Source organism: Thermobia domestica, chromosome 2, assembly GCF_964235325.1.
Source record: "Thermobia domestica chromosome 2, izTheDome1.hap1.1, whole genome shotgun sequence".
NCBI lineage: Eukaryota > Metazoa > Arthropoda > Insecta > Zygentoma > Lepismatidae > Thermobia > Thermobia domestica.
Genome location: NC_137455.1, coordinates 79,249,483 through 79,275,216, shown reverse-complemented (window position 1 = coordinate 79,275,216; position 25,734 = coordinate 79,249,483). Strand labels below are relative to the sequence as shown.

General features: G+C 35.9%; 1 protein-coding gene across 3 annotated transcripts in view; it reads left to right on the top strand.

The window, feature by feature from the left end:
• Positions 1–11,662, top strand: part of LOC145673194 (putative RNA-binding protein 18) — a 29,418-nt gene extending 17,756 nt beyond the window's left edge. For all 3 annotated transcript variants that reach the window (XM_081742666.1, XM_081742674.1, XM_081742683.1), the window contains 2 exons: positions 2,798–2,871; positions 11,367–11,662. In XM_081742666.1, coding sequence (XP_081598792.1) covers positions 2,798–2,871; positions 11,367–11,559 — 267 coding nt within the window. In that variant the 3' untranslated portion in view covers positions 11,560–11,662. The remainder of the gene's footprint in view (positions 1–2,797; positions 2,872–11,366) is intronic.
• The last annotated feature ends 14,072 nt before the right edge of the window (positions 11,663–25,734 follow it).

The following is a 25,734-nucleotide window of genomic DNA, read 5'->3' as shown; positions in this document are numbered from 1 at the left end:
ACGGTTATTCGTAGTAGGAACAACAGTGTTGTCAAAATGACACATAATTTTAAATAAAATTTTAAAAAGCATATTTTTAGTACTTTTTGTTGAGGTGAACACTTTTGTGAGTTGATGTTATAATAATTTCCTTGATAGATATGCAGATTAATTATTCTATTAGTGAAATATCAAAATGTTACCAAAATAACTGAAACTTATTTATGTTGTGTTATCTGATTATAACATAAAAATAGTGTAGGAAAACTAGCTAAATAATATACTGTATTTAGTAATAATATAACGATATTTGTGCTTATAGTATTACATGGTTCATGCAATTTAATTATGATGATTGACTGACAACACTGCAGTTATTTGCTCGTAAATCGCAAAAGTTAAAGGCATGTGAATTAAAATTTTAAGCTATAGCTTAGAATAATGAACACCTATATTATTCATTACTCTATAACTTCAGCTACAGCTGCAAATGTAAATTCATAGGTTAATAGTGAGATATAATTTCCTAGTTTTGATTCTAAACGAACAAATTCATTTCAAAGCTACCATATTTCCTTGTACTTGGTCTGTGTCAGGGACCATAATATGTCAATTACCGTACATTTTGCATTTTTTACGGCTGACCAAAAGTTAAATGAAGGTCAAAGTTTTCACAAATTTCTCTTAGTTCATATAATCACATTATTATTAACAGTATTTATTTATGGTTCTACTTGGATGAAGGGATTTATTTTGTAACTGAGTAATCATTTTCGCAGTGGAGAGGATGGTAGAGAGAAGAGGTATATGGCGCTGAAAGCGTAATCGCACGCTTCACTTGCTGTGGCTTAGAATATTATAGTGAAGTACATGCAAGTATTGGAGTTTGTATACAATGTACGAAACTACATTTAAGGAAGTTTATAAAATAGTAATCTTACATCTTTGCTATTTACGTATACCATAATACTTTAATTATGGTTATCCAGCCTGCATATATGTGATCCTTATACATCTGTATTTCATTGTGACATAATAGCTTTCTTCCGTAAATTTTGGTTCTTGTATGGTTCCAACTGCACCATTCCTTCCGTATCGTCTTGTAAGTATTAACGTTTGGTGCAGATTAAGAATATGAGGACATTATTTCGAAGATTTACGAGTAAAATCCATAGATTCACAAAGAAAGAGTAATGTCTAAGGAACTTAATTATTAGCGCAATATAGTAGCAATAGCATAATTACATTGTCATTATTTGTATAATCTGGAATTGCACCGTACAGGAAGCAATTATATACAATATGAACTCTCTGAGACCTAATACATTATGCATTCCCCAAAATAGTTTTCTGCCACATTTACTGTAAATAGCTCTCTCCTCAGTACCTTCGTTGCTCTAACGCTCTTGCTAGTTTCCTGTCTTCGCTTGCAATGAATTTCCTAATAGAACATTGCCAGGAGTTCAGTAGTTTTTATGCTATTACTAGTTTATTGTGCATATAACATGATATGTATATAGTCATTGCCTTTACGCTTCGCTCTTGTTAATCTGCACATGAGGGGGCCGAAATGTTAAATATTTGCAGGTACGGCGACGAATTCAACTTTTGAAGTTGTTAACATTAAAAAAAAAAAAAAAAAAAAAAAAAAAAAAAAAAAAAAAAAAACTTATGTCATTTTATTGTTGTTTTGTATCGTCAATCTATACGATATTTTTTATCTTTGACATTACCAGAAATTCATTCATCTGAAAAAATAGAATTATTTTTATTATTTTCATCATGCGAAATTCTCCAAGTGCGGACCAAAAGTTAATTTGACGAAGTGTACATTATCTAGTGTGCACTCCAATTGTATACCTCTAGCTAGCATGCTCGCTTTACTTTACACTTTTGTACTCGGCCCTACTGCTTAAAGTAGGGTTCGAGACTTGTTACTCGAGTTATTGTTCAAGACGATGACAACCACTTAAGAACAAGCATGTCGCTTACGTAGGGAATACGCGCTATTTGTTTAGACTCTATAGCTTGACCGCAGTGACTTCGTGGTGAAACCTTTCAAAGCTTTTAACTCATAGTAAACTTATTCATAAATCATAATTCTTTTCACTTGACTTTCTGCGTCTTTTTATGACATTTTAAAACTTAGCCCTGAATTGTGCCAGTGATCAAGTCATCGTGATTGAATTTTACTTGGAAAAGAGCCCTAGAAGTAGGTGAGAGGATAATATACATAGTATGCGGATGCGGATAGTGTTAAGAACTTTGGTAATTACAATCCTAACTAGATTAATTTGGAACAGTCTAAGGACTTATTCAAAAATCTTGTAACTATTTGAGATAATTTACTTCAGGTTTGAGCTCAGTAGCAAGATCAGACACTTTGGTCGCCATTTTTTCTTGCAATTGGAAGACGAACAAAGTAAAGGCCAGCTAAATGCCTATTCCCACACTAAAATATTTGAACCCCAATAGCGGCTTGACGAGCGGAAATTTCACGCCCTTATTTAATCACTATGGTATGGGAAAGATAGTTTTAGTTTTATTAGGAAAAGTAACTTTACTGAAAACTGTGTGTAATTTATGAATATTTCAGTATTATGCTTTGAATATGTGGCACAGGGCGAAATTATGAAGAAGTAAAATCTAACCTTGTAGTGCAAACTTTGTTGCACTACATTGTTGTTCCATTTCGAGTACCATTTGCACGATATTTCAGTCATCTAGGTGACCATAATCCTGTTTAATTTCGAAAAATGTACCTTAGAAAGAGATGTCAGTAATTGTGAAGAAGTAATTTATGTAATTTTCTTTGCAGGAAGAACTGGAAAAACCTAAACCTCAGATTGATATTCCTGTGTTAGCGGGAGCCAAGTTGGAAAAGAAAGTAAGGTATGGAAAATGAAATCTTTGGGTTTTACGTCACACGGTTATGCCGGTTAAGCTAAAGGAGACGGTGATGATGAGTAATGAATGAAATGGTGGAATGAAGAAAGTGGGAGGAAACGGGAGAACCCCGAGAAAACTCACGCACACGGTGTTTGCCCACCACAAAGTTCACTTGGCGAATAAGGTATGGAGTTTTCAAAGCAGTTAGTAGCGACAGATGGAGTAGTGTCATATTCATAAGTGTTTTGTGTCTGTGTAGTACAAGGCATTTGTTGAATTTTGGAACTTAAGTGAAGTAGACATAATATAACTAGATTATTTATAGAAACTAGGTAAATAGAAGTTTAAGATATTCATTACATGGAGCATAAGATCAACTGCGCTGCTTAAAAATTGGTAGAAAATATTCACATGTGAAATTCTTACCGGTGCGCTTCAGTATGTTTTTATAAGTATTAGGTCAGGGCTCAATGGCGATTTGAAAGACGCGTTAAGAGAATTGATGATACCTAGTACATTGGATAAAATTACGAAATATTCAACAATCAGAATGGTGCTTGTAATCATGTATGTATTCATTAATTTGATTATCGTAAGAATTCGTCAGATTATATGATTACAGGACGAAAAACGGTATCCCTTCTTCCAAAAATCACATGAGTAACTCCATTCACATGAACAAATATTGTACTTTCCTTGGATATAATTTACCATTTCTTGTTATTTCAAGTAATATATTCCTTTGTTTAACATTATAACTAAAATATGGCATAAGCGAGAAAGTACATAATTACTTTTTTTTTAACTACAAAATTGTTCGTAGTTGGCAAGATAAATAATCTCACAACTCATATTTATTTTGAATTTCACAACAGATTCATAATTTAAGAGGATTCCTGCAAACTGAAATGTCAGGGAAACGAAATCTATTTAGGGATGGTCAGAGAAAGGAGATGACATTTCTGCAAAAGGAAAATAATCCTGTAATACTTGATATAGTAGACTACGTTACTTAGTTTGCATGGAGCTTGCCTGCATACGTTCAAATCAAATAACAGGACGTCGCCAAATGACCTTGATGTAGGAAACTGTAGGTTACTTACCTTGCGTGGAGCATTTGAGGTTGCAATTGGGGGCAGAATCGTTAAATTTCTCTAAAAGTTCTGCATGACGTATTTAAGAATGTTCCACCACGCCGTGCCGAGTGCACCCATAGATGATCAAAAAATTTCCCAGTAAAGTTTTGTTCTGTGTTGGCTTGAAAATAGTAATATTGCACAGCGAGCCATTGACATTCAAAAATTCGTAAAACGAGAAGCTTGTAGTTGCTCGAGTTCATGTATAGGAATTGATATAGAAAATGAGGATGTGGTCTTTCTGTGATAAACGTGTTTTTGAAACGTGTAATGCGATAAACATTTGTGTTTGCTACATATATTACCTTTAAGAAATATCAACCAATAGCTGATTTTGACATTTTGGATTTTTGCCAAAATTGCAGAAAGTTGTCTACATAAATTTGTTCTTAAAAGTTCGGAGAACTCATTTTTAATTTATAAATTGACTAAAAATTCTTTCGTGTTTCGATGTTAATGTTTCTGCAGGATCTGATGTTGGAGTGAATCGCATGAAGTTTCTTTTAGCTTAATTTGTTGAAATAATTGTTTAAAATGCAGTAGGGCAAATGGAGTTGTGAGGCAGTTCAAAGAGTTTTGTTCGAATCCAAATCATAAAAATGTAAGTCAGTATTTTAGAACTGGTCAGCGTTTGGGTGACATTTGGCTAAATAATTCAGATACTTCAGAATGGAGTAATTCAAGAGATGTTAAAGTTTTTTTTTTTTTTTTTTTAATAGCAACTAGACATGTTTTTAAGAGACCCATATTTTTTTGTTTTGTCGAAAAAAAATTTCCTGTCAAGTAATGGGCCATCAAAGACGGGGAGTACAATTTATGAAGATAGAAGACATGGAAAATGGTCAAGTTCGGAGCTCCATCATTCAGCTATGGAAACAGGTAGAGTTATAATTCTTGTTGTGGTATGTACATAAGGATATAAATAAACTATATTTTATTATATTTTGGTTTGCGCATGCGTATCTTTTTGGACATAATTAACAAATGAACGTCAGTTTATCTGAAAAGTCGAAGTTAGCGAATTTTTTTCGACCACTTCCGGTTCGAATTTTAAAATTCTGTTTTCATGCTTGTAAGACCTAGTTACCCGCTTTCCGAAGAAAGAAAAAAAAAATGTATCGCTTCTGTGTGCAACCGTTTTGTCGCAAAAAATTCGAGAAATTGTAAAATTTTCAAAAATCGCGATTTTTGGGAGCCATTTTCTCGAAAACACCATCTTTTAAAATTCTGAAATTTTGTCAGATAATTCAACTTTACATGAATAATAAACACACCAAATACCATTCTCGACCAATGCATCATGATTTAACTACAGCCTTTTGAAGTTAGCGAAGTTTCATTAACTTGATGTCACAGTTAGCAACACTGGAAACAATAAAAGTGCAATGATTTGATTATGTTTGTTGTTCACATTCAATAAATGAAGAGTAAAAGGTTTTCCTGACTTTTTTTTTTTTTTATTACCTAGGTATTTTGATCAAAAAAGCTCTCTGGAATAGTAAAATTAGCAGTCCCTCTCTGTTTTCTTAAACCGAAGTAATCTGAGATGGAAATTACGGTTACGAAACACACAAATTTTAAGTTTACTTAAAATGGCCATCCAATAAATTCAGATGATCTATAAGAAGCCTGAACTATTACCTCAATGATGATTTGGAATCTCCAGACAAAGTCTCAATTAAGTGCGACGTCATTACAGTGATCGAAAAAGGACAAAAAGATAAAAAAAAAAAAAAAAAAATCGAAACATTTTCTTACGCGTTCCATCAAAGAAATTTACGGACTTTTTAAACGAACAATCCCAGCATAAGAATGGGCACTCGGAATTTTACAGTATTCGATTAAAGTGGGTCAGTCCGCAACCTGCGAGGGAAGTGTGTGTATTGTGCAAATTTTAAGTTAGCTGCTACTGCGTTGCAACAAATCAAAGATGCAACCTATATTAAAGCTGTCATGAGTGACCTATTTCCTTTAGTAGTATGATCCGTAGAAAATGACAGCTGTCTTCTTCAAGAATGTGGTGAATGTCATGGAGTGGAAGGAATAAGTGTGGAGTCTTTAATTATTGATCCTGTTGAAAATGAAAGTGTTACGTACGCCATATGGGAAAACAATGATCTCGTTAAAAAAGCTGTGCCACTTTCTGTTTTCGTATCGTACATTGCTGGTTTAACTGTAAAAATTGTAATTCATGACTACATCAAAAAAATTCAAAGAGAATTAATTGCTACCGAATAGCATCGTATAAAATTTCAAGATACAAATTCTATTTTACCTCATGTGGACTTCGTTGAAAACTGGACTGTTAATCTGCAAAGTGAAATTCACAGTTATCACCAGAATATGGAACAACTGACAGTTCTGTTGTAATAAGCGACGACAAAACACACGATTCGGGTCATGTACTCATAGCCATAGAGAAGATTCTAAAAATACTCGAAGAAAAGCGAAAATATAGTTTATAGAAAAAGGTTCGAATACGTGAAAATAAGTGTCTACAATTTCCCAAACCGTGTCAGTGATTTCTAATGGTGCTGCATCCCGCTTTAAAAATCGCTTTCAGATGTTCGAGATGCAGACAGGTCCGATAGAGCAGTGGTTTTGCAGTGAAACCGGCCATGCCAGGGTCTCTGCGACGGTATTGGGGGTGGAGGGTTGTAAAGAATGTGGCAACGCGGCATAACCTTAGGCTAAAACAGATACACAGTATTAAAACCGCAGTAGAATTCGTGAGTATAGTGCAAATACAAACTCGGGTATTACTCTCGTTTTGTTGCCTGGAACTGAATTCGACAACTTCCGGAAGAAAGAAAAAAAAAAAGCAAGAATGGGAAAGTATGCGACCGGTAACTGGTATTCAACGAAGTCACCATTGGCTTTCGGAAAATGGCGAAGTTTTTATGGTAGTAACTGGACACCATAAACTAACTTCATGCTTCCCCCAAAATCGAGCTTCTACAATTCAAAGTGTAGATTTAAGAAGTCTGCAAAAAGGAACTTTAGTTACATACATATGCGCAAAGGTGCCGACTTCTCTGTAAATTTGGGAAGGGGGGGGGGAGCATTCAGATGCAGAAGGTGTATATATATGAGGATTTTAAGACAAATTGCATTCAAATTATGCCAAATATTGTATATTCATAAATACAATAGGGGGCCCACATCAGCTTTGGGGGGCCCGCACCCCAGGATCGGCGCTCTTGCATATACGTATGATAACTAGTGATGCGTAGCATAATTATCAATAAATCATGAATTACGTAAAGTTGAAGTGTTGTTTATCCTTCCACATGGACCTTCGCCAGGCTACATATTTCCACTAGGGGAGGGGGGGTGTAATACTGCTACTTAGAGTTACTTTTAAGAGCTCCAAACTTTGGGATGGGTTTTATTTATATATAAAATAAAAGTTTCTTCTTCTGGGAGGGCGATCGCCTCTCTGGATCCACCTCTGGACGTTGTGAATGTACCAACACCTATTGGAGCATCTGCACGGTTACATGCTATTAGCGAAGAAGACACCAAGCATGTGAAAAAAAAAAGAAAGAAAGAAATCGGTGAAATTTTGTTGTTTCCGAAGACCATTTTAAGTAAGTGAACTTAAAATTTGTGTGTTTCGTAATCGTAATTTCCATCTCATATTACTTCATCTTACTATTTCAGAGCACCTTTGTGATCAAAATAATAAAAAAATCCAGTGAGGAAAACCTTTTATTCTTCATTTAATGAATTTGTACCACCATCAGAATTTTAAAAGATGGTGTTTTCGAGAAAATGGCTCCCAAAAATCGCGATTTTTGAAAATTTTACAATTTCTCGAATTTTTTGCGACAAAACGGTTGCACACAGAAGCGATACATTTTTTTTTTTCTTTCTTCGGAAAGCGGGTAACTAGGTCTTACAAGCATGAAAACAGAATTTTAAAATTCGAACCGGAAGTGGTCGAAAAAAATTCGCTAACTTCGACTTTTCAGATAAACTGACGTTCATTTGTTAATTATGTCCAAAAAGATACGCATGCGCAAACCAAAATATAATAAAATATAGTTTATTTATATCCTTATGTACATACCACAACAAGAATTATAACTCTACCTGTCTCCATAGCTGAATGGTGGGGTTCCGAAGTTGACTATTTTCCATGTCTTTTACATGGAAAATAAAATGGAATTTATAAATTGTACTCCCCGTGTTTGATGGTCCATTGCAGCACCATTAGAAATCACTGACACGGTTTGGGAAATTGTAGACACTTATTTTCACGTATTCGAACCTTTTTCTATAAACTATATTTTCGCTTTTCTTCGAGTATTTTTAGAATCTTCTCTATGGCTATGAGTACATGACCCGAATCGTGTGTTTTGTCGTCGCTTATTACAACAGAACTGTCAGTTGTTCCATATTCTGGTGATAACTGTGAATTTCACTTTGCAGATTAACAGTCCAGTTTTCAACGAAGTCCACATGAGGTAAAATAGAATTTGTATCTTGAAATTTTATACGATGCTATTCGGTAGCAATTAATTCTCTTTGAATTTTTTTGATGTAGTCATGAATTACAATTTTTACAGTTAAACCAGCAATGTACGATACGAAAACAGAAAGTGGCACAGCTTTTTTAACGAGATCATTGTTTTCCCATATGGCGTACGTAACACTTTCATTTTCAACAGGATCAATAATTAAAGACTCCACACTTATTCCTTCCACTCCATGACATTCACCACATTCTTGAAGAAGACAGCTGTCATTTTCTACGGATCATACTACTAAAGGAAATAGGTCACTCATGACAGCTTTAATATAGGTTGCATCTTTGATTTGTTGCAACGCAGTAGCAGCTAACTTAAAATTTGCACAATACACACACTTCCCTCGCAGGTTGCGGACTGACCCACTTTAATCGAATACTGTAAAATTCCGAGTGCCCATTCTTATGCTGGGATTGTTCGTTTAAAAAGTCCGTAAATTTCTTTGATGGAACGCGTAAGAAAATGTTTCGATTTTTTTTTTTTTTTTTTTTTTTTATCTTTTTGTCCTTTTTCGATCACTGTAATGACGTCGCACTTAATTGAGACTTTGTCTGGAGATTCCAAATCATCATTGAGGTAATAGTTCAGGCTTCTTATAGATCATCTGAATTTATTGGATGGCCATTTTAAGTAAACTTAAAATTTGTGTGTTTCGTAACCGTAATTTCCATCTCAGATTACTTCGGTTTAAGAAAACAGAGAGGGACTGCTAATTTTACTATTCCAGAGAGCTTTTTTGATCAAAATACCTAGGTAATAAAAAAAAAAAAAGTCAGGAAAACCTTTTACTCTTCATTTATTGAATGTGAACAACAAACATAATCAAATCATTGCACTTTTATTGTTTCCAGTGTTGCTAACTGTGACATCAAGTTAATGAAACTTCGCTAACTTCAAAAGGCTGTAGTTAAATCATGATGCATTGGTCGAGAATGGTATTTGGTGTGTTTATTATTCATGTAAAGTTGAATTATCTGACAAAATTTCAGAATTTTAAAAGATGGTGTTTTCGAGAAAATGGCTCCCAAAAATCGCGATTTTTGAAAATTTTACAATTTCTCGAATTTTTTGCGACAAAACGGTTGCACACAGAAGCGATACATTTTTTTTTTCTTTCTTCGGAAAGCGGGTAACTAGGTCTTACAAGCATGAAAACAGAATTTTAAAATTCGAACCGGAAGTGGTCGAAAAAAATTCGCTAACTTCGACTTTTCAGATAAACTGACGTTCATTTGTTAATTATGTCCAAAAAGATACGCATGCGCAAACCAAAATATAATAAAATATAGTTTATTTATATCCTTATGTACATACCACAACAAGAATTATAACTCTACCTGTTTCCATAGCTGAATGATGGAGCTCCGAACTTGACCATTTTCCATGTCTTCTATCTTCATAAATTGTACTCCCCGTCTTTGATGGCCCATTACTTGACAGGAAATTTTTTTTCGACAAAACAAAAAAATATGGGTCTATTAGAAACATGTCTACTTGCTATAAAAAAAAAGTTTCAACAATATCTGAGATGGTGATGAGATTTTTTTTTTTTTTTTTTTGCCTGAGTTGAAATGGAAGGCACCATGTGTTTTCACTATGATTTGTTTCAGTTGGCAAAATAATAATAATAATAATAATAATAATGTAATCTGCCCTTCTGTTAGTCATATCAGAATGACATGAATCTTCTTCTTCTTCTTATTATTATTATTATTATTGTTATTATTATCATTATTATCCATCTATCTATTTAAATGCTACAATAGCAATTAAAAGCGCCTGAGCTCCAACCTATAACTTTAGCTTTCAAATCTTTCATTTACGGTTATGTGTGATTTCACGTTTAACAGGGACAAACATTTTAAGTATTTGTACTTTAAATAGTCTAAATTAGTTAACTATATCTTTTTCATAAAGTTTATGATATAAAATTATTGTTCAAAGCCTTTGTATTTTAATAAGCCTTCTCTAAAATCAATGCATGTGAGTTGTGCTTCCATCTTCCGAGTTCTTTTAAACTATGTTTATATGTTTGTGGCCTTCCTTTCGACAATGAGATCTCGGAAACTACAGGCTCTAGAAAGATGACGTTTTCACTGATCGATTGGAAATTTTGCGTAGATTGCCCAGTTCTAATTGATAATTTTTTTAAAAAAACATGGCCATTATTTCTTTGTTACATTTTTTTAGGGTACGCTGGAAGCGTTGAAATTTAAAAAAAAACAAAGCACCATATCCTATGTGTTATACATTCTAACACCACAATGTTGTATATTGGGGTTGTATATGTCTCAGGCGTTTGTTCCATAGCGAAATAATAGTGAAAAAGGAAGGATAACCATTTCTCGAGTCTTAAGATAAATCTTTATTTTTGAGTGTTTTGCTTAATGAACACCATATATAACTTACATTATAATTAATTGTATATGTAATGTACTGTATTTGCTTATTACATACTGCATGCAAGAAGAAAGAAAACTCTGGTCATACATGAATTAGAAACTCCAACCGGAAGTAGGCTCAAATCTTGCAAACGGTGCGAGATATTGAGAAAAAATAATCGAAAAAATCTTCCGTTTATGATATCCCTTGCCGATTTTTTTTTTTTTTTTTTTTTTTTTTTTTTTTTTTTTTTTAAATCAAGACGTCTCACTTGTGTCCGTAAAGGGACATGTGCATATGTTGTGAGGAATGAGAAGGAGATTTATGCTCATATGCGAATGATGCGCTGTGTAGAGAGCGCAGGTTCAGCTAGTTATTATTATTTTGTTTAGAGTGCACTTATATAGTTTTATGTGAACTGTCTAATTTTCTGGAATTTTTGTTTTAGCCGAGAGACAACTATTCAGGCAATTGAAGCAAAGTTGAAGTTAATGGAGCAAAGTTCATCGGACGACTTCTTTCAAATCAATACTGTACCTACAAAAGAAGTATTGTGTAATGATAGAAACAAAGGGACATCAAATAAAAGGTTCAAAAACATCAGGAAAGATTTGAAGCCTTACAATAGGAAATTTCACTAGGCTTCTGTATGTTGCATTTGGAAAATTATATATTTTTGTGTATATAATGTACTTAATTTATTGTTTTAAATATGTATCTTTATCAATAAAGTAGTTTAAATAATTAGAGATTATTATTATATTGGGAGCACATTTTACGCCAAAAGTAATTTCCTCATTACAATGTTGGTATATTTTTGCGATTCTTTTATTTATTTATTTATTTTAATTTCAGTGTTTAAAATGTTTTAGTATAAATTTTGTCTCTTTAGTGTGTTTACAAGCAAGGAGACACACGAAGATTAAGATGTGAAATTGAAATGTAGCTAACACATTGTTCACAATAGATTGTCTTAAAATATTGCGTGATAGTAGACAAAAAAGGAAATAAACAAGACAAGAACATATAATTATTAGTGTATTATAAATTAATACGGAAGAAACGCAAAGTAATTAAACGCTTTTTGGTATTTGACGACAGCAAGATAAACAGATAACTATTGCCCCTTCTTTATCGGGTGAATTCATTTTTTAATAAAACCTATGTGATATTTGATTTAAAAATAGCTACAGAGATGCTAGTGAAATAACTAGTAAAACGAAATATTTTGGAAATTCTTCCAAAAATGTGTGGTTTTAATGAAAAAGTCCCATCTCACTTTCAGGTAAGTGAAATACGAACACTAATGAATATGTGTTTAATAACTTTATTGTAGTTTGATGATCACAAAAATGGTTGGTTGCTAGTCATAAATGTTTCTCCTTTACTGACCAACAACTGACAGCATTATTTTGAAATGAATAAATCTCATATACTACGGTGAAAACCAAAGAAGTAAGTACGTATCTTATACAATGATCCTTCTTGAATTGTTCCACTGTTTGAAATTTTTGTTTGAAATTTTTGTACATTTTTCTTTATGTAAAGTTTCTTCTGCAAATGGCAACTGATATTTCAACTTGTTTTCTGAAATTAGTGCTGGAAAAGTACTTTTTTTTCTTTCTTTCTTCGAAAGACTTCATTTGATTTTATTTGAATCAATATAATCGTTGTATAAGGTACGCACAAGTAAGTCTGGAGTTCAAGTGACATTATTAACAAATTCAAAATTCAACACCATCCGCCTTAATATTAAATTAGATAAAAACGAACATGCTTTACTTTTTCTCCCTATGTGTAAGGAAGAGAGTAGGTGACTTACCAAGATATATATTGAGAACCGACATGAAACACCCAATATTTACATATTACTTTGGCACTTTTTTAAAAATATATCAAAGCTTAAACTTCGAATATTTTTTCAAACAAAAAATTTGTGGTAAGAATCCAGTTTTTGTATACAGGGCTACTATAAATGATTCATTCATTTTCAAAAGTGGTAGATGTACAAAGATGAGAGATATATGAAAATATCCGCAAACTCACCAAGTTTTCTGCACCCTCTGCAAATCCCCATGCCGTAAATGTTGCCAACTCTAGTGGCCCACTTACCGGTAAATGTCGATCGTCGATATATCGACTCGTCGAAGGATTGCCGCTAGTATGCCAGTGGCGGAAGGGTCTCGTCGAGTCGAAACAGATATCTACAGTCGAGCTGTTGAAGTTACCACCGCGTAGCAGCGAGGACTTCATTTTGGTCCGCGTTCCTTCGAATCGTCACAGAGAATCGCGAAGGGACCAACACGTACTATTGTCAGTCATGTGCATGCTATTATTATTATTAGTGCTGTTGAATTTTTGTGACATTTGCGGTTTTCGGTTTTTTAGAAAACCGGTTTTCTGAAAACCGAAAACCGCAAATGCGGTTTTCAAAACCGAAACCGCAAATGCGGTTTTCAAAACCGAAACCACAAATGCGGTTTTCAAAACCGAAACCGAAAAAGCGGTTTTCAAAACCGAAACCGAAAAAGCGGTTTTCAAAACCGAAACCGCAAAAGCGGTTTTCAAAACCGAAACCGCAAAAGCGGTTTTCAAAACCGAAACCGCAAATGCGGTTTTCAAAACCGAAACCGCAAATGCGGTTTTCAAAACCGACACCGCAAAAGCTATTTTCGAAAGCGAAAGCCGCCCGAAACCGTGTTTGCGGTTTTATGAACGAAACCTTGTTTGTCCTTTTCAAAGCAGAAACAATGTTTGATGTTTTTAATTACACCTTTTAACAATTGTGAAAGCATTTATCGATCGAGACAATTGTATTGATTTATGTCCGTGTTTTAACTCTTTTTATTTGCTCCAAGACTATTATGGTAATATATGCAGCACTGTGCGAAAGGGATTGTTCGATGGTTGTACAAGTCACAGCTAAATTAGGGTTGCAATATTTTAAAGTCAGAAAAGTGGGGAGTTCTAAACCGTAAGTACTGATGTGAACTTGTGTGTTATAAATACTGACCTTGGATCCTTCGCACTTTTTTTTTTTAAAGTTACTTCTTTGATGACACTTCCAATGTACTTTTCGGCTGCAGGGAAGCAAACTGGACCCCACCTGATTTTCATATATTTTGTAAATTAGACCACGAGGAACACGAATCTGAAGGAATTTTGACATTCCGAATTTCGGAACTCGAGATATTCGAACTTAAAGTGACCACGGAAGCAAACTGGACCAAAACTAATTTTTATATATTTTGTAAACTAGACTATGAGAAACACGAATCTGAAGGAATTTTGACATTCCGAATTTCCGATCTCGAGATATTCGAACATAAAGTGACCACGGAAGCAAACTAGACCCCACCTTATTTTTATATATTTTGTAAAGTAGACCACTAGAAACACGAATCTGAAGGAATTTTGACATTCCGAATTTCCAATCTCGAGATATTCGAACATAAAGTGATTACGGAAGCAAACTGGACCAAAACTATTTTTTATATATTTTGTAAACTAGACCACGAGGAACACGAATCTGAAGGAATTTTGACATTCCGACTTCCCGAACTCGAGATACTAGAACTTATACAGTAGTTTTACATAGTATGTATAAAATTAACGAAGAAAGTTATGTCGCTTTTTGACCTATCACCTTAGAGTATCGATATGTCACCTAAGACCAGGGGTGTAGTCAGCAGGTTTCTGTAGGAGGGGCTCGTCGTTTTTGAAGGGGGGCGAGCTACAATCTAAAAAAAAAAAAAGATGTGTTGCAGCTAGTGTTTTTGAAGCCTGAAAAAAACTGGAAAATTTTGGTTTTCTTCCAGAAAACTAAAAACACTGTTTTTAGCTGCTGCTGCTTCTTATTATTACTATTATTATTAATAACAAAATAATAATAATAATAATTTCATAAATTATATTACAGATAGTTTGTATTATGTTTAACCAAGAACTACTGCCCCCGACCAAACATTATACCTTTGTTCATAACTATTTCAATACACAGAACCGATCTATAAAGGTAAACAGGAAAGTTCTATCGCTTTCTCACCCACCACCATTCATATGTCACCTAACACGTATCTGGAAGATTAAGAATACATCGACAACCTTCTGCAAATGTTCTGGAAGGCCATTTATTCCACCGCGGTAGAGGTTGGTGTTCCGTGAAGCGAAGGAGGTATCAAGTGCATTTTGCACCTCTACTTGGGATTTAAGTTGGCATCCTTTAAAGGTGATTGTCCAAGGAAGGGAACAGATGATAATCGGACGGTGCAATGTCCAGTGAGTATGGCGTATACAATAGTGTTTCCTATCCAAGGCGTAAAATGGTGTCCCGGGTCATCCTAGCCACGAGAAGCTTAGCGTTGTCCTGTAACATAAGGACCCCTTTGGGATTCAGAAGTGCTGGCTCCAGAGTTTTGAGTTTCTCTTGAACACTGCTCAACTGCTGACAGTACACAGTTGATTGATGCGATGACCAGCTGGTAGCAGTTCCCGATGCACGATGCCGCGAGCAGTTCATAAACACACAGGAGGACTTTCTTCTGGTGTAGTGCTGGTTTCGGCTGTCTTGGAACCGTTCATGGGATGCTAACCAATTATGACGGCGCCGGGGAACTTCGTACAGGACCCATTTCTCATCACATGGCAACACCTTGTCCAGAAATGGCTCCTGAGACGAGACAGCAAAGAAACACAGGTGTCTGCTTGCGTTGCCTTTTGACCCGGAATCAAGTTATGTGGGACCCATCGACCCAACTTCTAGTGTTTTCTCAGTTGATGAAGTGAATGGTTTCGCCACTCACACTGAATTATCCCCATGCCGTAAGCGTCGGTGGACCGCAAATGGGCAATTAGTGACATCTCGCCAAACATTGGCGGCGCCGCAGCGACGATTCCCGGTGGCCCCTCTACCGTTTTGAAAATTATACCGCCAGCGGCATTGACGCGACAAAGCGCCAACGAACCACAAACTTACTCCCCCAAACGTTAAATGTTAAATCGGCTATATGTGTGATTTAGTTACATTAAGGTGAGTCTAAAAAACACTTTAAAAAGTATCAAAAAATTACCCCGCAGGGGACTCAAACCACCAACCTTATGATTACTAGGCAAGTGTTCTTCCTACTTCGCTACGAAGGCGATGAAGGAACCGTCGCTTGTAAAGGGATAAATCGTTAAGATCTTTTTAATTGGGTCAATCAGAGTGCTCCTTTAACCGTGTATATTCGACGATAACTGTTTGGAATTAGATAAAATGTGTGTAATTTTGTAACAAAATCACGCGTGTCTATTTACTTTATTTCATAGTTCTCCCATACTCACTTTCTAATGATCGACGACAGTTGCCATCTAATTCATGCAATTATCGCACTTATCTCAAGATTTTTCACTTCATGATGTTGAGGCAGAGGTTATTCTTGACCCCCGGAGCTCACTTTAGGAACAATTCTCCAGGAAAAAATAATATATAATAATAACCGCATGCACATGACTGGCGATAGTTCGTGTTGGTTCCTTCACGATTCTCCGCAAAGAATCTAAGAAGTGCGGACCAAAACAAAGTTCTCGCTGGTCGCTGCTACGCGGTGGTAGCTTCAACACCCCGACACGAGATATATGTTTCGACTCGACGAAACCCGGCCGCCAGTGAGGGCCAATTATCGCAGACCTCCACAAAAAGCGACAGAACTTTCTTGGTTGCTTTTATACATAAGACTGATTTTCTTTGAAATTGCACTTAATTTATTTAAGATTTTCTGACAAAAATGTTATTTATTATTCGTGACGAAAAAGACATAATTATTTTATTAACAGCTATATCTCACTTACTGTTTTACACGAAATAGCATTTAAAAAAGGGAATGAATTCCAAACTGAAAAACTGAATAAAAACGTTGCTTTTCACCAAATTTTCTATCTGATAAAAAGTTTTCTTAAAACACTAATTACAGCATATAAATAATATAATGTACTTACAATTTAGTACCATTGTTTTATGATAGAATTTATAGTACCTTGTCAAAACGTTTGTCTTCAAACTGTCAAATACAAATCGCCGTAAATTGTGTAATCTGCTGTCACAAAAAGTATACCATACTATTTTCGGATGGCTATAAGGAAGAAATACCATACTATTTTGTGATCGGTATGGTAAAATACTATTTTTCCATACTATTTTACCGTAAATTTTAAATATACGTAAACTTTGTTATTTTTAAATGACTGAAGTGAAGTAATCTCACGATGATGTTTTAACATCTGGCCATTAGGGGTGCCAGGAAATCATTTGGGGGATCTGGCCCCGATGGCCCCCCCCGTGGCTACATCCCTGCCTAAGACGTACCTGAAAGATCAAAAATAGTACCCATCAGTATCAACGACCTTCTCCCAACGTTCGGGGTGGGCATGGATTCCTTCGCGGTAGAACTTGGTTTACTGTGAAGCGAAGAAGGTATCAAGTGTATTTTGCACTTTTACTACGGAGTTGAACTGGAGTTCTCTAAGGTGAGTGTGCAAGGAATGGAACGGGTAATATTCGGACGGTGCAATGTCCGGGGAGTATGGCAGTTGCAATAGTGTTTCCCATCCAAGGCGTAGGATGGTGTCCCGGGTCAATCTAGCCATGTGGGGCTTAGCGTTGTCCCGTAACGAGAGAACCCCTTAGCGATTGAGAAGTGCTGGCTCCAGGGTTTTGAGTTTTTCTTGAACACGGCTCAACTGCTGACAGTAAACAGTTGCATTAATGTTCTGCTCTGACTAGCCGGTAACAGTTCCCGATGCACGATGTCGCGAGCAGTCCACCAAACACTCAGCAGGACTTTCTGCTGCATTACTGGTTTCAGCTGTTTTGGAACCAGTTCATGGGATTTTAACCAATGGTGACGACGCCATGGAGCTTCTCATCACATGTCAACATACTGTCCAGAAATGGCTCCTTTCTCAGACGAGACAGCAAAGAAACACAGGTGTCTGCTCGCGTAGCCTTCTGGCCCAGAGTTAATTCATGTGGGACCAATAGACTCAAATTGTACTGCTTCCCAAGTTGATGGAAGTGCTGCCGGATGGTTTCTCCACTTACATTGAATGTTAGCCCCAGTTTCTCACAGGTCCCTCCGCTGTTCGCCTCAATTGCTACCTGAAGATTTTCATTTTGTACATGTGTTGGTCTTCCGGCACGTGGTGCGTCTTTCGTGAGTGTTTTGTCACCGTCCTTAAACTTTCTAAATCACCCTTGCAGTGTCTGCGTAATCACGACACCCTCACGAAAGGCCTCAGATATCTTCCGCTCCGCTGCAGTGGCGTTTGACCCAAGTTTGAACTCGTACAGCATACACGCCCTTATGACGCTCTGTGGAGGTTCCATATTCACTCTGTCCTTACACAAGTTCACGTTGTAACTGAACTGCCACAAGCAGGTAGAGTGTTGGATATACCCACACCAACATCTGACCTTCGCCTTTTCTCCATTCGCATTCAACTCACGGTGTGAGGATCAATTGAACACAAACCTCCACAAAAAGCGACAGAACTTTCTTGGTTACCTTTATATATTTCACAGGACATAATATTTTTCGTATAGAGAATATATCTATATTAAACTTAAAGTTTTAATATCTCGAGTTCCGGAAGTCGGAATGTCAAAAATCCTTCAGATTCGTGTTCCTTGTGATCTAGTTTACGAAATATATAAAAATCAGAGGTGTAGCGGTTAAGATTGTCAGAGTTGTAGCGGTTTACGTTGAATATGCCAAGACTTTATCCATTAAGTCGTCTTAGATTTTTCTTCAATCCCAAAATGCGGGTGGTTTTTCGTGATTAAGATACGTTTAAGCGAGGGACGAATATAGAACATGAAAATCGGGTGGTACCCGCAAAAATCGGGTAATATGACAACACTAAGCTAAATAGAAAATAAGGTATATCCCTATTTAAGATCACTACACCTGCAACTCATGAAATCCAACTTGAAATCTCATCCACTTAGACTGAGATCTTTTATATTATCATTACTCTTTCACCTTGTTTTTAAATAGTACTGCCACTCTTTCTTATGTTAACAAAAAAAACACCACCTCCATTTCTTAAAAAAAAAAAAAAGAAAGAAAAGAAGAAAATAGATCGCAATACACAATTTTATTGTTGATTTGTTGCCACTCCGATAAATGTGAATGTTGTGGTTTAACATGTGTTGACTGGTTTCTTATCGCAAGTCCCAGACACCTGCAATAGTTCATACGTGAAGGGAACGCCGATCATATTTTATTCTACTGTATATTATTTTACTTCCCAATAACGATAGCCGTGCCTCTTTGTGAGAAACTGCAACTTATTTTTTTTTTATTCTGCCAATTGTAAAAGTATACTAAACAAGAATTTCCCTACACATTAAGACATTTTAAGAAAAAATATCTTCTTTCCCCTCTGCAAATTTTGAGCATTTTTTCCCTCCATCTGGCAACTGTGAGTCGAAGATGGGAAAGATTCTTTGCTGTTTTCTCGTCATTACTTGACATTAGTGCTGTCGAATTTTTGTCTTTTGCAGTTTTCATTTTTGAGAAAACCGGTTTTCTGAAAACCGAAAACCGCAAGTACGGTTTTCAAAACCGAAACCGCAAAAGCGGTTTTCAAAACCGAAACCGCAAATGCGGTTTTCAAAACCGAAACCGCAAAAGCGGTTTTCAAGCGGTTTTCAAAACCGAAACCGCAAATGCGGTTTTCAAAACCGAAACCGCAAAAACGGTTTTCAAAACCGAAACCGCAAATGCGGTTTTGAAAACCGAAACCGCAAAAGCGGTTTTCAAAACCGACATTTCGGTTTTATGAAATTTCACTTTTTTTCGAAAACCGGTTTTCGGTTTTTTCAAAAACCGATTTCGACAGCGCTAATTATTATATATTTTTCTTTCCCTGATGAATTATTCCTAAAGCGAGCTCTGGGGGTCAAAGGTAACTCCTGCCTCTACATCATGAAGTGAAAAATCTTGAGATGAGTGAGTATAATTGTATGAATTTAGATGGCAACTGTCGCCGATCATTAGAAAGTGAATATGGGAGAACTATGAAATAAAGTAAATAGACGCGCGTCATTTTGTTATAAAATTACACGGGAAATGCATTTTATCTCGCCCCAAACGGTTATCGTCGAATATACACATTTAAAGAAGCACTCTGATTGACCAAATAAAAAAAAAGACCTTAACGATTTATCCCTCTACGAGCGAAGTTTTCTTAATCACTTCCGTGGAGAAGTCGGAAGAAAATGCGCCTAGTAATCATAAGGTTAATGGTTCTTGCCCACCCCATTGTACAATTTTCTTGTGTTTTTTTAGACACCTTAATGTAAACAAATCACGCATATATAGGTGATTTAACATATTTTGGCGGAGTAATTTTGTGGTTTATTCGCGTTTCTGGCGCTGGTGGTATAATTTTCAAAACGGAAGTGGAGCCACCGTGGATCGTCGCTGCGGGGCCACCAGTTTTTGGCAAGATGTCGGTAGTTCACCAGTACTTACGGTATGGGAATGTCCTATATGTGCCCGTTTGGTCACACGACACACGTCCAGACAGTAATCGACCTTGTTCAACACATGGGGGCACAAACTTGTTGAGTTTTCGCTTATTTTCATATATATCTTATGTATGTACGTGTAACACTTTTGAAAATACAATCTTTTGAAAACGAATGGATCATTCATAGTAGCCCTGTGCAATAGGAAAGAGTAAGTGATAAGCGCAATATTATACGGAAATGGAAGTCATTAATTTGTAAGTGGACATCTACATTAATGAAATAATATGTTTTAATAAAAGCGGGTAAAATATGATATCTTAGAATTTATATACTTATATTTATAAGTAACTTTATGTTATTTCACAGAATTGGGTGTATATGAAACGCCGTATAAAATGTGATAAGAATCATGTAGGAAAGACCAAGAACAATATGGGTACCAGAGGGAAAGAATATGTCACAAAAATACTTCAATTTCGTTAGGACTATCTTGGCACATAATGGAAACTCCAACGTACAGTAAATAAGGTAAAAACGATAATAATAATAATAATAATAAGAAGAAGAAGAAGATAGGAGTAAAAGGTTTTGAGAGATCTTTCATCAGAGTGAGGAATCTGAAATTGAACATCGATTCTGGCACTCCTGATAACAGGTGGTTTGTTCTTACACTTGGAACATAACATAAAAGATTTGCTGTGAAAAGAAATTAAGAATGACATAACAAATATTGAACACCCCCATCTTAGACTTTTGTGCATATACATGGAGGCACATTAACATCTGGTGTGGTACCTTTTCGCATCCGTTACTGTTTTATTATTTCTGCAGTGCTTGTTATATTTTGTATTTCTCATTTTGGTAATAGTATACATGAGAACGTCGTGATCTGCGTTTCTTCTGTGTTCTATTACCACTTCTACATGAAATACCATAAATTTTCTACGTAGTACAATAGTAAGAAGTATCCATGTGCACAAGACATGCGATATGCGTTAAATTCCCCCCCCCCCCCTTACACACACATAGTCATAGATAAAGTACAAGGGCACTACGCATGCAGATATGAAGTACAGGTACGTTCTGTTTTATTTTTGTATCAGTCGATAAGTAAATCAAAGTCGCTTTGTTACCCCCTTGGTAAGTTCGTAAATACTCAATGAATAATCCCTGAAAGTATGAGCGTCCAGCTCCTTCGGGAATTGACGCGGCTTTACGTATACTATATCCCTCATTTTTAATTGTGCTACGTTGATAAAATCTACGTAGGTTGGATTAAAAGTAGTAGCAACATTGATTTTACACCAAACATGTGTGTCAGCCCTACTTGGTAAGGAAATGGAGTTCCGTACCTGGTAAGGAAATATGGAAGTGTGAAGTATGGTAAGTGGTAACGACTATGTGTTCTTCAATCAAAAACAGCAGTGCGTAAAGTAGAAGAGGAAATTGGAAGTGCCAGAATAATACGTTTCGGAAAAAACTAATAGTGTGCGTGGATCAAATAAAAGTGGCACGTGGGACCAGTGCTCAACAATGTTTTTAGGGACTCGATGATTACCTCTTCGCCAAAATGAAGGAACCATTTCGCAGGAAGCTCTACGGCACAAGAGAAACCCACCTTCTCCACATGGCAGTCTGTGCGTGATACCGACCAAGATTAATGCGCTGACGGTGTAGGACGTCTTCCATATGTGTAGCAGAAGGTGATAGAGATGGGAGGCAATTACATTGAAGGAATGTAACAGGTGTTCTGTGCATAAAGCCAGGTACGAATTATAACAATGTTGCCATTACCTTTTATCCAGCTCATGTACAACGCAACTCGAAAATTTGTGATGGTCTTTGAACACATATTATGTGAGTTCATTTTTATATTACAAAGCCATTTTAAATGTTCAGGGAAAGACCCATAGATGTTAGTGCTAGTTCTAAACTGAGTACGTTATTATGGCCTATTTTCCGTTGCGGTAATTTTTTATTGGCTGGGTCAATAAACAACAGCTGAATCAGGAGCGTCATTTCAGACTTCGCTTGGGAGGGGCAAGAGCACCACTGACATAAGAATCTCACGTTTTGTACCAGTGTATTAGTAGACAATCTACTAAAGCATATGTACTCAAACTCTTGGGGAGGGCAATTGCCCCCTCCTGCCCTTCCTAAATGACGCCCCTGAGCTGAATTTACATGTAATTGTTGTTATGCAATTACAATGTTCGTTAAAAAAAATGTCAAATTATGAATAACGAGGAGAGATTGAATATTGGGTGAAGAAGGGTATGAAGGCGACAGAAATAACATAATGATATAATAATGATACTTTAGGACATTTCCTCCATAATTTTCAACTGTTGCCAACTTGAGATGTAAGTATAAATATGTTCTTGAAAACCTGGAAGATGACCTGCGAATTGGATGGCCAAAATTTGTTATCGCACTACACATTATTGAAAAAATGAACTCCAGGATCGCCAGTTTAAGTTGAGTGATATTGCAGAAGCTATAGGCATTTTTGATTAATGAATATTTTACGGATGATGAAGAGTTGTGCATGAGAAAACTGCAAGATAGATGTTGCAACTGCTACTAGTGACCAAAACTAATCAGAATGCAAATATACTAAGGACGACTTGCTTGTTTTAAGAAAAGAATCTGATTATATGTATCAATTCAAAATCTCTGATTAAACAAGAATACAGTCCACATTTCAGAAAGTAAACAAAAGTGAAAAAAATGGAACATCGGACTCTCCACCTCTAAAGAAGACCATGCGCGTGAAGTTTGCCGGAAAAAGCATGGCTTCAGCAGAGGTGCCCACAAGGGGGGGCTATGACGCAAACTGCGTCATTGAAATATTTGGGGGGGTAAAAATATATATAAATATGTTTGACGGGGGGGGGGTAAAATTAATCGAAAAGTTTTTTTTTCATGGAAGAATACTTATGGATAGACAATTGCGTGGGGGTGCGTCATGGACATAAGGGGGGGTGGGCACCACTGGCTTCAGCCTGTTTTTTCTTTGGGTATCTCCTTGTTGACTATCTTTCACTTGGTAATATCACCAGGGCCGCAACTAGGGGGGGGCAGAGGGGGCACGTGCCCCGGGCGCGTGGTTGGAGGGGGCGCCAGAAAGAAGATAGTATATCAATTGTTTTAAAAATCGCACCCTTTCCCTTGAGGAACTTATTCTAGGTTAAAAGAAATCAAAAGTTTACTTGGCCTTTACCATGGGACCTCTTTTAGAGAGAGAGAGAGAGAGAGAGAGTCTCATCTAAATAGGTGTAATGTCATACAATAAAAATATAATATTGCATGCATTTGTTCCCTTGGGCGACCACAGAGAATCTGCCCCCCTTTCCTTTTCCTACCACAAGGAGCTGTTTGTCTGTATAATTCCATTGAGTTGAGTTGATTTTGAGTTTAACGTCCCTTTCAGCAGCAAGGCTATATGAGACGTGGACCTACTGATTAACGTGGAATCCGAACCACATGAGCTCCCGCCAGGGATCGAACCCGGGTCTCCCACGCCAAAGGCGCGTACGCTAACCGCTTAGCCACGAAGAAGCTCTATAATTCCATTGAGAACAGCTCTGAAGTTTAAAACGCTGTTATAGGGGCGGGGGCGAAAAGTTACCGATTTTTGTTGCTTGCTGGTGGTTGAAGAGTTTAGCTCAGACGCGCCCCCTGTAATGTTACGCAATTGCTGTAATGCTTTTAAACTAGAGGGCAGTTTTGTGGCGGAAAAGATAAGTTACACGCCTCGGTGTATTTAATTGTTTCTTGTATGCCTACCAAGGGATTTTGCGAGTGAAGGCTGTATGAAGTTTTATCTATTAGTTTTGCTTGAGAGCTTTTCGAGGCATTTTGAATTATTATCTATCAGTCCAACATATGCTTTATTATGCTTTATTGTTAATTTCAATCATTGTTTTACATTAATCGTGTATAATGTATAATATTTACTATACATTAAATAATCTAAATATCTTGATCCATTTATTAATATTTTATGAAGCAATTTCTTTCATATTTAATGAACGTTCTAGTTAATGCACTGTAAAGAGATATGCTTTGCTCGAATCAGTTTTTTCTATCACTTGTGTGCACCTTAGAGGTGCATATATACAGAAAGGGAAAGTATATAGAAAAGTGCACAAAAAGTACAGAAAGTGCTCAAGTTCGAGAGGTACACATAACAATATAGTGTGGAGTTCTTGTGTGCTTCATCGTTGATGGAAAGTTTTCTTCTTTTCTTTTCTTCTTTTCTCCACATCAAAGGATTACACCGAAAAATTTACAGAAATAAAAATAAGCTTTTCATTGTTGCATTGTTGTTCTCAATGATTTTGTATTGTAAATATATTTTTTTAAATATTAATATAGTATATGCTAAACTTGCAGTTAAACAGAATTTCCAAGAATTATGCTATATATTTTAAATTATGCTTTATTTTCTAAAATTATTCTTTATTATTCTTTAAAATTAGTTTCTTCTGGACCCTTAAACAACCACACCCATGTTCAAGGTACCAACCATATGTCTAAATTGCTATTATGTTTTTTATGCTTTTGGGTTGCTCTATTTATAATATACCAGACATTTTCAAGTTTATTTTGTATTGTTTTTATATTTTTAAATGAAAGCTTATGTACAAGATTATTTTTGGGTTTATTATAACTAAATGTTATTTCAATTATAACTTTATGATGTACTAGATATTTTCTAGTTTATTTTGTATTAGTTTCTTATTTTAATATGAAAGCGTATGTTCATAATTATTCTTCGGGTTATTAAAACTAAATGTGTTATTTTAATTAATAACTGTATAATGTGGCAGATATTTTCTAGTTCATTTTGTTTTGATTTCTTCATACAACATTAAAACAAAATGTATGTACAAAATTATTCTTAAAACTTGTGAGCATATAACAAATGTAATATATTTTTGTGGTTACTTAAAAATCGATATAACTGGTTTCATTAAGAATGTTATGTACACTTGCAATCCATAAGTAAGTGATACTTTTCGACTAAACCTGGGGGGGGGGGCGCCGAATTGTGTGTTTGCCCCGGGTGACAGAAACCCTAGTTGCGGGCCTGAATATCACCATTGAATATTGTACAAAGGTTTGACAGCAATTACACGAAATATAACAGAGAAATGTGTGATTTATCATAGGAGAAACTGATCTTGCATCACGACCATATTTGCTCCCATTTCGTGTCATTGCAATGGCCAAAACAAATGGGTTGGGAGAGACTTGACATACATCCGCCTTTGAAACAGATTTGGATCTGTCAGAT